The sequence below is a fragment of the Podarcis cretensis genome (assembly GCF_951804945.1).
Source record: "Podarcis cretensis genome assembly, chromosome: 17".
Classification (NCBI taxonomy): Eukaryota; Metazoa; Chordata; class Lepidosauria; order Squamata; family Lacertidae; genus Podarcis; species Podarcis cretensis.
Genome location: NC_137187.1, coordinates 42,754,501 through 42,768,894, shown reverse-complemented (window position 1 = coordinate 42,768,894; position 14,394 = coordinate 42,754,501). Strand labels below are relative to the sequence as shown.

General features: G+C 45.4%; 2 protein-coding genes across 5 annotated transcripts in view; one reads left to right on the top strand and one right to left on the bottom strand.

Annotated features, from left to right (window-relative positions):
- LOC307206000 (uncharacterized protein) lies at positions 1-7,081 on the top strand. Its single transcript, XM_079958791.1, has 9 exons — positions 1-329; positions 434-665; positions 2,075-2,328; positions 2,511-2,574; positions 4,076-4,203; positions 4,605-4,723; positions 5,377-5,512; positions 6,637-6,733; positions 6,903-7,081. Exons 1-9 carry the CDS (start codon positions 297-299, stop codon positions 6,947-6,949), a joined length of 1,110 nt encoding a protein of 369 aa, XP_079814917.1. The 5' UTR covers positions 1-296; the 3' UTR covers positions 6,950-7,081.
- A 136-nt stretch (positions 7,082-7,217) lies between these two features.
- The window catches only part of RBM10 (RNA binding motif protein 10), a 55,864-nt gene continuing 48,687 nt past the window's right edge, over positions 7,218-14,394 (bottom strand). For 2 of the 4 annotated variants that reach the window (XM_079958676.1, XM_079958678.1), the window contains exons 21-24: positions 8,466-8,540; positions 8,276-8,382; positions 7,917-8,046; positions 7,218-7,471 (exon numbers count right to left, since the gene is read on the bottom strand). In XM_079958676.1, the coding sequence (XP_079814802.1) occupies positions 7,346-7,471; positions 7,917-8,046; positions 8,276-8,382; positions 8,466-8,540 (438 nt within the window). In that variant the 3' untranslated portion in view covers positions 7,218-7,345. The remainder of the gene's footprint in view (positions 7,472-7,916; positions 8,047-8,275; positions 8,383-8,465; positions 8,541-14,394) is intronic. The other 2 variants (XM_079958677.1, XM_079958679.1) reach the window with 1 other exon arrangement.

Genomic DNA, 14,394 nt, shown 5'->3' with positions numbered 1-14,394 from the left:
CACTTGGAGGATCAAGTGGTCATTTAGTTCAGCAACCCCCTCAGTGCCGCTAGTCAAAGGCACACTGCCTTTTTCACCCATCTTGCAGGAGAACCCACTGGGATAGCCTCCTGACTGTGGACTTATTTATTCTATTTTTAAAACACAATGCTAGTTCTCTACATTTTATTTTACAGGTTATTATAGTGTTGCACAAAGTCCTTTTTCTTTTTTTGGTTAAATGTGCTGCCTGTCCATTGTTCTGAACTCTGGAGGAATCTGTCAAGCCCTGGCTAGGACGAAGAAAACTTGGGAGTATGCTTTTGAATTCTGCACAGCAACAGGAAAAAGTGCCAAATTGACATTCTGGGGCAGGGAAGATTCCGTGGGCTCTTCCTCCATTTTTGATTTTTCCAATTTTTTTATCCCGCTTCTATACCGCCCTTCCTCCTAGGGACACGGGGAGCTTCACAACGAGGCGAGCCCTCCCTCCCCTCCAGACCCACTTATTCCGGGAAGCCCGCCGAAGGCGAAGCGAGAGCCGCCCGGCGCCGGCGAAGGAGAGAGCGCGGCCTGGCCCGGGGCGGGGCGGGGCGGGGGCGGCGCTTGGGGAGGCATGGCGGCCGCCGGCTGGTCGGCGCGGGTCAGGGCGCTGCTGCGGAGGATGAACTCTTTCCACGGAGCAGGTAGGGCCACGACCAGAGGGGCGGCCCGGGGGCATCTAGTCCAGCCCCTGCGACGCAGGACTCCTTTGCCCTCGCGGGGCCCGAAGCCACAACCGACAGAACTCTCCCCGTCGCAGGGGGGTGGGCGGCCCTTCCCTGGAAGCTTCTCGGCAGAGCTTGGCCGGCCCTCGATTAGGGATGCTTGAGCTGAGATTCCTGCCTTGCCGGGTCGTCCCTTCCCACCCTATGATTCTATGACCTCTAATTCCAGTTCACGCTCTCCCCTCTCTCAGGCTCCATAGCAAGCTCGCTGCTTTTCCAATTGCCCACAGCCCTTTGCAGTAAAGAAGGGGGTCAAAAATTAAGACAGCAGCCAACTGAGAAGATCCATAAAAAAGCAACTGTACAAAAAGGAATTCTTGTGCCAATAATATTTTTTTTGGGGGGGGGGGCACCAAATTTTGTCCTCACATTTTGGTGGGGGCACCAAATGACCAATATCTGCTCCTGGCCAGGTCTAGTTCATCGGGACTCCACTTGACAAACCCTAAAATAGGCACTCCTTAGTTTTAAAATATAACAACGATAGGATGAAAATTGCCTGCCCCCAAAAGCAATAGAGAACAAGAAAAATAATTCCAGTTACAGATAGGTAGCCGTGTTGGTCTGCCATAGTCAAAACAAAATAAAAAAATTCCTTCCAGTAGCACCTTAAAGACCAACTAAGTTAGTTCTTCTTCAGATATTTCTTCTTCAGTATCTGAAGAAGTGTGCATGCACACGAAAGCTCATACCAAGAACTAACTTAGTTGGTTTTTAAGGTGCTACTGGAAGGAATTTTTTTATTTTGTTTTAAGAAAAATAACGTTATATGTCAGCAGTGTTGTTTGGGGAGCAGGGCAAGCACTTTGAATATTGCCATAGTCTTATCACCCTGACAGAAATAAACTCTTGCAGTCTACGATTGCTATCTTATACATGCTTTTCTATGAAATTCAGGCTGCAATCTTACTTGCGTGTAGGTGCTTCTGAAATCAATGAAACCTTCTTTTGAGTAAACGTGTAAGAAAGCAATTCCAAGCTGAGAAGCATTTGCCCGTGTCCAAAATGCCTTTCCCTATCAAAATGTTGTTGTTGTTTAGTCGTTTAGTCGTGTCCGACTCTTCGTGACCCCCTGGACCCCCTGGAGCACGCCAGGCACTCCTGTCTTTCACTGCCTCCTGCAGTTTGGTCAAACTCATGCTGGTAGCTTCCCTATCAAAATAAACTTTTTAAAAAGAGTCCATGTTATTGCTTACGCTGATCAGAGATGCTGCAAAGCAGCAGAGGCATAAAAATTAAAATATTTTTTATATACTTAAATATGGCCCTGCTCATAGGAACTAGGACTTGGCAAAATGATTACAAATTGACAGCTTCATCCCTTGCAGGTTCTTCGAAGGCTTTGTGCCTGCCATTTATGGTTGCTGGACAGCAGGTGGGCCACGTGCTGCCCTCTGTAGCCAGATATCTCTGTCAGTATCCAGCTGTTTTCTTGGTGTCTTGGGGTGATGGTGTGCCTGCTTGCGTGGAACTTAACAAGAAGCTGGCATCCTCTGAGCAAAGAACAGATGCTGTGGAAGGAGTACTCAGGGAAATGAGAGCACAGCAAGACTTCCCTTGCCTGAAGGAGTGGAGAGAGGAGGTGAGATTACCAGGCACCCAAGGAAGGCGAAAGGCCATGTGGCACCCATGGGTGTCTTTGAATACTGTAAGGGTCAAGTGGGAGGGACCCAGGGCTTCCATTCAGGATACTAGCTCTGGGAGGAAGGAGTGGTTGGGCCAATGAAACAGTTGTCCATGAACCAAAACTTGCTTTCATTGCAGCTCTACAGTGTGATGCCCTATTTTTGTGACACGCCTCTCTTCAGCATGGAGCGCTCTGCAACTCGTGAGTCTGAAAAACCTTTGACTTCCTTGCTTTGTATTCCATTGATATGAGACACGATTCATGCAGAAGTAATTAAGAGAGACCTCCTAGAAGCATTTGTCCAATTCCATCCATGGTAATAGTTAGGAGCACAGCTAAGAGCTCAAGTGCAGATTTGTCCAAATATCTCCTTTTTTACCCTGCTGGAGAAATCTAGCTTCCGTGCTCTATAAAGGACTATGTGCAGTGAATGAAACATGAATGCAAGCCCATTGATTTTAGGGGGTCTACTCTGGGTATGATTTAAGAATAATAATTATTATTTATACCCCACCCATGTGGCTGGGTGGTTGGATATCACCCCAATAATAATGTTTGTCCTTGAAAATGAGACAGCATTCAATGTGAAGTGGGAGGCTTCTGTTCCAATCCTGACTTGGTCAACTGTGCACTAGGTGGTCTCAGACATTGTCACAGACTCAGTTCCCCATCTATAAAAAGGGATAATACTTTACAACCCAAGACAGATTCTTAAGGTACTAAAGCCTGATTGCTTCATTCCTTTTCAGAACTGCCTGCTTTTTATCTCCAGCCAGGACTGCGTTGTCTGCTTACTGCTTGCAAACTGTTCTGCGTTCATCTTGCTTTGTTCTTCCTAGTCATCTGGGCTTAGGGGTTGAGCACCTGGAAACACATATCACAGGGAGGCTTTCCCTTGAAATTTGTTGTTCCCAGTTCCCTCTATTTTTACAGAATGAGAGTGCACTGGTTACTCTCTTCAGTTCTTTTTCTGCCCCGTCCACCCTCTGAAACTCCACAGGTTTCCTTATGGGGAAAGGCTTGAAATTCACACATCATTTCAATAAAATGATAACTCCAGAATTGCAGCACTTCAGGAGATCTGTGGGGCTTTTATGGGCAGTTGAGGTTTAGTTTTGATCCAGTGCTTTTTCTGTGTAGCTTCATTTAGCAGCTGTTCCAGGCCTGTGAAACCTTGTCAGGCATCTTAATATAAGCTGGGAATTTTGGAAATGAGATGTTGATAGTGACTTCCTCTATAGAATGACTACAAGAGAAGCTAAAGAATATTGCACAGCAAAAGTGCAAAGTAAGTGCATATTCAATCTTCTCACCATGCATTTCCTTTTCACTTGCAACTCTGGCTGTTTTCCTGGTGCCCCTCCAATACGGGGCTTTCCTGTCATTCTACGGAAGAAACTCCTATTCTCTAAGCAGTGTTAATTATCTCAGCCTACATCAGACTTCCTCAACCTTGGCCCTCCAGCTGTTTTTGGCCTACAACTCCCATGATCCCTAGCTAGCAGGACCAGTGGTCAGGGATGATGGGAATTGTAGTCTCAAATATTTGGAGGGCCGAGGTTGAGGAATCCTGGCCTACATAATACGCCAAGTGTTTGGGCGGTGGTAGGGGGAAGATCGGCCCACTCCTGTACTCTTTTTGGGGTTGCATCTGGAAATGATTAACCTGGACAAGTTACTTTTGTTTCTCTTTTGCACCCAGCATTGTTTGGAGTGAAGCGCTATGGCACCCACCTGAACGGCTACACTTGGCGCAATGGGCAGATGTTCATGTGGTTGGCCAGGAGGGCGCTGAGCAAACTGACTTATCCTGGCTTGCTGGACAACATGGTAAGAGATGAGATGGAAAAGGCAATAGGTCTGCCTCTTTGATGTGAGAGTTGGGAGCTGCTCTCAATAATCAAGTGTTCTTCTATGGGGCTGGTCAGATAACAGCCACAGGGAATAGTGAGCTAAAAGGCTGAATGCACAAAACATGCACCTGTCTGGTAAGTGAATGAGTATTTCAGCATGAGCCATTTCACCAGGCGGCTTGGTGCCCAGCATTAAAGGTGAACTCATTCTCCCCACTCTGCAAATTGAGGCACAAGATAACAGACAATTGGGGACCATCATCCACTAAATGGGTAGTAAGCTTACCAGGTACTAGGGCCAATTCGGGGGGAGCAGAGCTGCTTTGTGCCCATTTACCATAGTAGCTCAATATTAATCCCTCATTTCGCTCGCCTTAGGCTGCTGGGGGCATTGCATCAGGGTTGGGTGTCAGAGAGACGCTGGTGAAGGAAAGCCAGGAAGAAGCTTGCATCCCCGCTTCTCTCACTGCACTTGCCAAAGCTGCCGGAACTATCAGGTAATATTAAAAAGCTACCTCAAGTTCAGGAAAATGCAGTTGTGTAGGTAAGGGGAAAATTAATATTTAAAAGCCAAGGCCTGTATAAGAAAGGCTGTTTGTATTCTGTGCCTCTGCAAATTTGTTGTATGAGCACAGACACTTCAAGCTTGTATTTGAGAATTCCAGCTATATTGTAGAAAGCCACCTTTTCATTGGTGCACAAGGAGTATGTGGCAAGGCCTCTGGTGCCAGGGCTTAAGACTGCCAACTCTGACTGTGACCCTTGAGCAGCACTTCCTGTTCTGTCCCACCAGCTGCCTTGCCCATTCATGATTTGCCTCCTTTTGCTTCTTACAAACTAATCCTAACTGAGCTTAATCATGAAAATATCTACCATAGCTTAGGTATATTTCTAATGTGCCTCAAGTATAGAAAGTAGATTGCCTTCATTTCTCTCCCTCTCTACCAGCTTTTCCAAACATCAGTAGGAATCGATGAAGCAGAGAGTCAAACACCAGAATCACTGTAGCTATTCTGGAAAAGGCAGATTCTCAGTAATTCAGATCAAAGTTTACCTCCCTCCCCAACCAAATAAGAACCTAATGCAACTTGTCTCCACAGTCATAAATACTGCCGAACTTTTTCCCCTGCCTTCTCCCACCCCACCCCAGCTACACCTATGAGGGTGCACAGGGAGGCATCTATGCTGAATGCCAGTTTGTATTTGACCTGAAGTTGCCTGAAGGTTTTGTGCCCCAGGTGGGAGACGGAGAGGTGCAGCAGTTCTACCTCTGGCCACTTGAGAAGGTTAGTAGGTGTAACTTGACTTAGGGCAAAAAATGACTCTTTTTGCAAATCAGAAGTTGATACCGCAGAGAATTACACTGTAAATTACAACAATGGGTTAAGGCCTCCCATTAACATGACTTCCTCAAAGTTACTCGCTTTCATAAAACCACCTGCCAAAAGCTCTAATGGTTGGTTAGGGTTATAAATTCCTGTGCCTGTATAAGAAATAGTCTAGAGAGGGATGGTTGGTAATTTGATAAAAGAATTTTTGAGGTAGTGTAATAATAATCTGAGAAGCAGTGTGGTAATTATGTATAAACTGCAATAATTCCATAGGCGGCTGGTTGACTTCTGAATTTGGGTCTCTTCCTCCTCCTAAATTCACATAGCCTAGAATTTTGTTTGACTGGAAACAATTATCCACCAGTGGACTTTGTGCTTCCTAACCAAGTTCACATTCTTAATAAGACACAGCTACCCTGTATAGGTGGGTTAAACCACAGAGCCTAGGACTTGCCGATCAGAAGGTCGGCAGTTCGACTCCCTGCGACGGGGTGAGCTCCCGTTGCTCGGTCCCTGCTCCTGCCAATCTAGCAGTTTGAAAGCACGTCAAAGTGCAAGTAGATAAATAGGTGCCGCTCTGGTGGGAAGGTAAATGGCGTTTCCATGTGCTGCTCTGGTTCGCCAGAAGCGGCTTAGTCATGCTGGCCACATGACCCGGAAACTGTATGCCGGCTCCCTCGGCCAATAAAGCGAGATGAGCGCTGCAACCCCCGTCGGCCACGACTGGACCTAATGGTCAGGGGTCCCTTTACCTTACCCTGTATAGGGTGCAAACAAAGTAAGGTCATGGCAATTAGCATGCCACCTTCTAGTGAGAGAGATATGTGAACTGTAAATACAGTGGTACCTCGGGTTAAGTACTTAATTCGTTCCAGAGGTCCATTCTTAACCTGAAACGGTTCTTAACTGAAGCACCACTTTAGCTAATGGGGCCTCCCGCTGCTGCCGCGCCCCCGAAGCATGATTTCTGTTAACATTCTGAAGCAAAGTTCTTAACCCAAGGTACTATTTCTGGGTTAGCGGAGTCTGTAACCTGAAGCATATGTATCCTGAGGTACCACTGTATTCCTCTTCTGCAGGTGAAAGAGGCCATTGGATCTCCAGATTTCAAGCCCAACTGTGCAATGGTGGCTCTGGATTTCCTTATCAGACATGGCTACATCCAACCTGATGGAGGTAGGCTGCAGGAGAAAGGTGGCTTGTCTGGTAAGAGGAAATTTATGTATGAGGGGCGAGAAGGATACAAGAGCAAGATATAGCAGGGGCTCGCTCTGTATAGGTATGCATGCATCACTGCACCATGGCTAGAAACAGACTCTTTTAATAGATTTCACTTTTCTTTCAGAACCTCATTATGTAGAGCTTGTGGAAGGGCTACACCGAACATTCTAGAAGGAAAAGGCTGTCCTTGTGGTTGATACAGAGGTCTTCTCTGTTGGTTGGTTTTTGCTGGACCAGTAATCATGGCATGGACTTCAGTTGGATTCAACAATGGCTGCCCCAGCAGAGTTATGTGCAGAGCTTGTGGTATAGTAAATTAATGTATTTCTACACCATTGTTATATGTAGATGTTCCCGTAAGTGCTTCATAACTGAACAAGGGCCAGGATTGCACCACTTCTTCCACAGGCCTCAGCTATGTTAAAAAAACAAAAACCTATTGCCCATTTCAACATTTAATTAAAAAAAAAAAAGTCAACCAAAAGGAACATTTTGTGAAAGTGAGGGATGGGTGAAGGGAGACACTCAGCAGCAAAATACTGTACAGGTGGGTGCTCCTTGAAGAGCTCATTCTGACTCATTGAAACGAGTCAGCATCGTCTTGTGCAATGCTTCACGATAGGACTCTGATGCTACCGCCCCGTAAGAGCTGCCACGGGCCCCTAAGCCAGAGCCACGCACTCGTGTTTGGGCCTATGTAGAAAAGAAAAAAGAATGTGCATCAGACATTTTTAGAGGAACAGCTTTTGTCCCAAACCACATTTCACCCAGAATGTTAGGACACCCCACTGAGGTCCCTCCTTGCCTACAACAGACTAATACCACCACTTTGTACTTCCTTCTGGTGCAAGTTCTCCTCAACATACTGCCAAAGGGCCTCTTTCTCAATTGTCCTAATTTCCCATGTGCTGAGGTGACCTTTTCTGAAGTGGGGGCAATGGTGATGGCAGGGACAAGAAAGCCATGCCTGCAAAACTCACACCAAGCAAGAAAGCCCAACTACTTCCTCCCTACCTCCCTTATTTTAGGTTGTTTTTGCAAAAATGGGGAAGTAACAGGAAGACTAAATGCTCCTCAAAAATACGAGCACTATACACTTTGCTTTATCCACAGTAACTTGAGCAAGGTATTTTGGTACCTCAATAGGGGCAACGATCCCCTGTTTCTTGCGACCCAAACCACTGCCCTCTTTCCAGCCCATGGCTTGTAGCATGCGACTGCCAATGTTGTCACTGCCAAGTCCATCCCGCGTTGGTTGTTCAAAATCCCTGTTGTAAACGAAGGTGGGAGAAGAGAGGGACATATTCAGATGCCCTGCCTTCTAACTTTGCCAACTGAGCAAAAAGGAAATAGCATGTTGCACAGAGGACACTAAGGATGTGTCACTATGGGATAGAAATGCCTCTCACCATTACCAAAGGAGACTGCTCCAGAAGGGATCTCTTATCTCACCCTTAGTACACTTAGGGAGAACCACAGGGGCATGGTGGGACTTACACAGTGGCTGGTGTCACAGCTGAATACTTCCTTTTCTTGGGTTCTGGTGGCTCAGGAACACCATACTTTTCCCTTCGTTCAGCTGCACGATCTCGATATTTCATCTGCTGGTGGTCATGAAGAGACAGCAATAAGGCACTGGCCAGGTAACCCTCACCCTCCTGGGGTCACTCTCTACTCCCATACCTACCTCGATGTCGTTTTTCTCAAGTGCCTCAAGCTCCTGTTCTGACAAGTGTGCCCTCCGATGAATCTCCAGATTTTGCTGCACAGGGGAGAATATAAAAAATAGAAGTATCTGAAGAAGTGTGCATGCACACGAAAGCTCATACCAAGAACTAACTTAGTTGGTCTTTAAGGTGCTACTGGAAGGAATTTATTTATTTATTTATTTAATTTTGTTTTGACTATGGCAGACCAACATGGCTACCTATCTGTAATAAAAAATAGAGACAAGGTTAAGGTGGGCGCCTGAAGATTCCCACTTCAGTTTTCAGCACCTATGTTTTATTTCTATATAAGTATATTAATAATCTACCTGTGTGTTTCAGTTCTAAGGCAGGGGTTGGGAACCTCAACTTTGGAGGCCAAACATGGCCCTACAGGCCCTTGGGACTATGTTCAAAGAAACTTCCTCCTCTGCCTCACCCCTCAGCAACTTCCCTCTGCCCTGGAGTGTTTTTGGCTGGGACAATGCCTCTTGCTTCCCTTGATGGAGGATGGGATGTCTAAAACTAGACTACTATAAAAAGGTCAAAATGACATCCAGTGCTCCACTCAGTTTTGCCTCTGGCCCTGCTCATCACTGGCATATGGCCCTCAGAAGGTTGCACAGAAGAAAATGTGGCCCCCAGGCCGAAAGACTCCTTACATCACCAAAAAACAACAACCAAATATCACTTCCAAAAGAAAATAGCTAAAGCAGCACATGGTAAATTTCAAGATAATAATAATAATAATAATAATAATAATAATAATAATAATTTATTTATACCCCGCCCATCTGGCTGAGTTTCCCCAGCCACTCTGGGTGGCTCACAATCAAGTGTTAAAAACAGTACAGCGTTACATATTAAAAACTTCCCTGAACAGGGCTACCTGTACCAAAAACTATGTAGGCCTAAGGTGTACTGCAACAACATAATTAGAATAGAATCATAGAGTTGGAAGAGGCCACAAGGGCCATCGAGTCCAACCCCCTGCCAAGCAGGAAACACCATCAGAGCACTCCTGACATATGGTTGTCAAGCCTCTGCTTAAAGACCTCCAAAGAAGGAGACTCCACCACACTCCTTGGCAGCAAATTCCACTGTCAAACAGCTCTTACTGTCAGGAAGTTCTTCCTAATGTTTAGGTGGAATCTTCTTTCTTGTAGTTTGGAACCATTGCTCCGTGTCCGCTTCTCTGGAGCAGCAGAAAACAACCTTTCTCCCTCCTCTATGTGACATCCTTTTATATATTTGAACATGGCTATCATATCACCCCTTAACCTCCTCTTCTCCAGGCTAAACATGCCCAGCTCCCTTAGCCGTTCCTCATAAGGCATCGTTTCCAGGCCTTTGACCATTTTGGTTGCCCTCCTCTGGACACGTTCCAGTTTGTCAGTGTCCTTCTTGAACTGTGGTGCCCAGAACTGGACACAGTACTCCAGGTGAGGTCTGACCAGAGCAGAATACAGTGGCACTATTACTTCCCTTGATCTAGATGCTATACTCCTATTGATGCAGCCCACAATTGCATTGGCTTTTTTAGCTGCCGCATCACACTGTTGGCTCATGTCAAGTTTGTGGTCAACCAAGACTCCTAGATGATGATGAAGAAGAAGAAGAGTAGTTTGGATTTGATATCCCGCCTTTCACTCCCCTTCAGGAGTCTCAAAGCGGCTAACATTCTCCTTTCCCTTCCTCCCCCACAACAAACACTCTGTGAGGTGAGTGGGGCTGAGAGACTTCAAAGAAGTGTGACTGGCCCAAGGTCACCCAGCAGCTGCATGTGGAGGAGCGGAGACACAAACCCGGTTTCCCAGATTACGAGACTACCGCTCTTAACCACTACACCACACTGGTGCTTGATGCTTTTCACATGTACTGCTCTCAAGCCAGGTGTCACCCATCTTGTATTTGTGCCTCTCATTTTTTCTGCCCAAGTGCAATACTTTACATTTCTCCCTGTTAAAATTCATCTTGTTTGTTGGCCCAGTTCTCTAATCTGTCAAGGTCGTTTTGAAGTGTGATCCTGTCCTCTGGGGTGTTAGCCACCCCTCCCAGTTTGGTGTCATCTGCAAATTTGATCAGGATGCCCTTGAGTCCATCATCCAAGTCGTTGATAAAGATGTTGAATAAGACCGGGCCCAAGACAGAACCCTGTGGCACCCCACTAGTCACTCTTCTCCAGGATGAAGAGGAACCATTGATGAGCACCCTTTGGGTTCGGTCAGTCAGCCAGTTACAAATCCACTGAGTGGTAGCATAGTCAAGACCACATTTTACCAGCTTCTTTACAAGAATATCATGGGGCACCTTGTCAAATGCCTTGCTGAAATCAAGGTAGGCTACATCCACTGCGTTCCCTTCATCTACCAGGCTTGTAATTCTGTCAAAAAATGAGATCAGGTTAGTCTGACATGACTTATTTTTCAGAAATCCATGCTGACTATTGGTGATCACAGCATTCCTTTCTAGGTGCTCACAGACTGTTTGTTTAATGATCTGCTCCAGAATCTTCCCACTCACTGGGCGGTAATTATTTGGGTCCTCACTTTTCCCCTTTTTGAAAATAGGGACAACATTTGCCCTCCTCCAGTCTGCCGGGACTTCGCCTGTTCTCCAGGAATTCTCAAAGATGACTGCCAGTGGTTCTGAGATCACATCTGCCACTTCTTTTAATACTCTTGGATGCAGTTCATCTGGCCCTGGAGACTTGAATACATCTAGAATAGCCAAGTATTCTTGTACTATCTCCTTAGTTATTCTGGGCTGTTTCCTCTGCTGAATCATTTGCTCCAAATTCTTCAGGTCGGGCATTGTTTTCTTTATCGGAGAAGACTGAGGCAAAGAAGGCATTGAGGAGTTCAGCCCTTTCTGTCTCCCGTTTGCATTTCACCATCTTCTCCTCTGAGTGACCCCACCGTTTCTTTGTTCTTCCTTTTGCTACGAACATACCCATAAAAGCCTTTTTTGTTGCTTTTAACCTCTCTAGCAAGCCTGAGTTCATTCTGTGCTTTAGCTTTTCTGACTTTGTGTCTACACGTGCTGGCTATTTGTTTGAATTCCTCTTTGGTGGTTTCCCCCCTTTTCCATTTTTTGTACACATCCTTTTTTAATCTTAACTCAGTTAAAAGTTCTTTAGATAGCCACCCTGGCTTCTTTAGGCACCTTCCATGTTTCCGTCTCATTGGTATTGCCTGAAGTTGTGCTTTTACTATCTCCCTCTTAACAAACTCCCAGCCATCATGAACTCCCTTTCCTTTTAGTATTACTGTCCATGGGATCTCACCCAGCACTTCCCTAAGTTTTATGAAGTCGGCTTTCTTAAAGTCAAGAAATTGAGTCCTAGTATGCTTGGCTGCTCCTTTCCGCTGTATAGTAAACTTCAGAAGAGCATGATCACTCGCACCTAATGATCCTTCCACTTCTACCCCACTAACCAGGTCATCAACATTGGTTAGGACCAGATCTAAAATGGCTGTTCCTCTTGTTGCTTCTTCCACTTTCTGGACAACGAAGTTGTCTGCAAGGCCAGTGAGGAATCTGTTTGACCTTATGCTCTTGGCTAAGTTTGACATCCAACAAATATCCGGGTAATTGAAGTCCCCCATTACTACTATCTCCCTTCCTTTTGCATGCTTGGCCATCTGTTCCAGGAAGGCATCATCTATGTCCTCCGTTTGGCTTGGGGATCTATAGTAAACTCCCACAATGAGGTCCCTGTTATTCTTCTCTCCCTTAATTTTGACCCAAATGCTCTCTTTGGCTTTGAGGTTCTAAATCTTGGATCTCTTCACAGGTATACACATCCCTGACATATAACGCCACTCCTCCTCTTTTCTTGTCTGGTCTGTTTCTCTGAAATAGATTGTATCCCTCCATTATTACATTCCAGTCGTGGGACTTATCCCACCAGGTTTCAGTGATGCCTATTATGTCATATTTAGTTTGCATATTTAGTTTAATTTGTAGACAGCACCTCAAAGTAACGCCTCCAAATCTCAGATCTGCCAAGCAGTCCCAGGAGGATGCTAGAGTTGATGGTATCAAAAGCAACCAAGACACTTCAGCTACTGGAGTGCTGGCTCCTAGGGGCTGAGCCCTTTTGGAGCCACCCATATTTTTGGGGTAGGGACTGCCCCCCATACCCCAAAAGCATTGAGCCAAAGAATGGAGCCAAGTGCAGCCTGCCTACAGCAGCCGGCTCCTTCTCCTCCTCCTACAGGAGAGGAGAATGAGGGTTGAGCAGCCTCTGCTGGTGGCGGCGGCGGAGCCATTGAGCTGTGCGGCCGCTGTGTTTGGCTCCACCTCCAGCTCCTCCTGACATGTTCTCAATATTGGTCCCCCACCCCAATCACCTTTGCAAGCTGGTGCCTCTGTCAGCTACATAACTTTTTATTTTATATTTTTTATTGAAAAATAAAAATTACAAGTGCACGAGCAAGACACAAAAAAGAAGAAACAAGAAATAGTATCCATGTAGAAAACAAAACAGAAAAAAATATATTGTATACATTACAGAAAAGGGGGGAAATTGTTCTTGTAGTTAACTAAGACCTTTACGGTGGATCTAAACACAGGAAAAAAGCGCTATAAATAAGGCAGAAATTAGACCATTTTGACAAAAGAAAAAAAATCCAATGAGAAATCCAGTTTTTAAACAATTCTGGCTCTCTGGCACCATCTGGTGTTGCATATTTAAAGTGCATTCAATGCATACGGTAGTTTCTCTACTAATGTAACCGAATCCCTAATAAAAATGAATAACATTGAATTTGTCCATGGCAAGTTTACATTTGTACACAACTTGTTCATGTGTTGAGAGTTTGTCCATTTCTTCAATCCAATCATTAAAGGGAGCTGCATTTTCATTTTTCCAGTTCATCAACACCAGACTTTTGGGGGGCGTGGAGAGTCCATTCATATTGTCCCTTTGTTAGATTCCATGTATTGGGTATATAATTGAAAAGGATTTAAGATTGCTCTGTATAGCATGTTGACCGTCTCTACAGGTGAAACTCGAAAAATTAGAATATCGTGGAAAAGTTCATTTATTTCAGTAACTCAACTTAAATGGTGAAACTAATATATGAGATAAACTCATGACATGCAAAGCGAGATATGTCAAGCCTTTATTTGTTATAATTGTGATGTTTATGGCGTACAGCTGATGAAATCCCCAAATTAACAATCTTAGAAAATTAGAATATTAAATGAAATCAGCAAAACAAGGATTGCAAATACAGCAATATTGGACCTCTGAGAAGTAGCAGCATGCATATGTACTCAGTACTTGGTTTGGGCCCCTTTTGCATCAATTACTGCCTCAATGCGGCGTGGCATGGATGCTATCAGTCTGTGGCACTGCTGAGGTGTTATGGAAGACCAGGATGCTTCAATAGCAGCCTTCAGCTCTTCTGAATTGCTCGGCCTCATGTCTCTCATCTTTCTCTTGGCAGTGCCCCATAGATTCTCTATGGGGTTCAGGTCAGGTGAGTTTGCTGGCCAATCAAGCACAGTAATTCCATGGGTTTTGGTACTTTTGGCAGTGTGGGCAGGTGCCAAGTCCTGCTGGAAAATGAAGTCAGCATCCCCATAAAGCTCGTCTGCGGAAGGAAGCATGAAGTGCTCCAAAATCTCCTGGTAGACGGCTGCGTTGACCCTGGACTTCATGAAGCACAGTGGACCAACACTCTGGAAACTTCACACTGGACTTCAAGCATCTGGCATTGTGTGCCTCCCCATTCTTCCTCCAGACTCTGGGTCCTTGGTTTCCAAATGAGATGCAAAAGTTGCTCTCATCAGAAAAGAGGACTTGGGACTGCTGGGCAACAGTCCAGTTCTTTTTTTCTTTAGCCCAAGTAAGACACTTCTGACGTTGTTTCCTGTTCAGGAGCGGCTTGACAAGAGGAA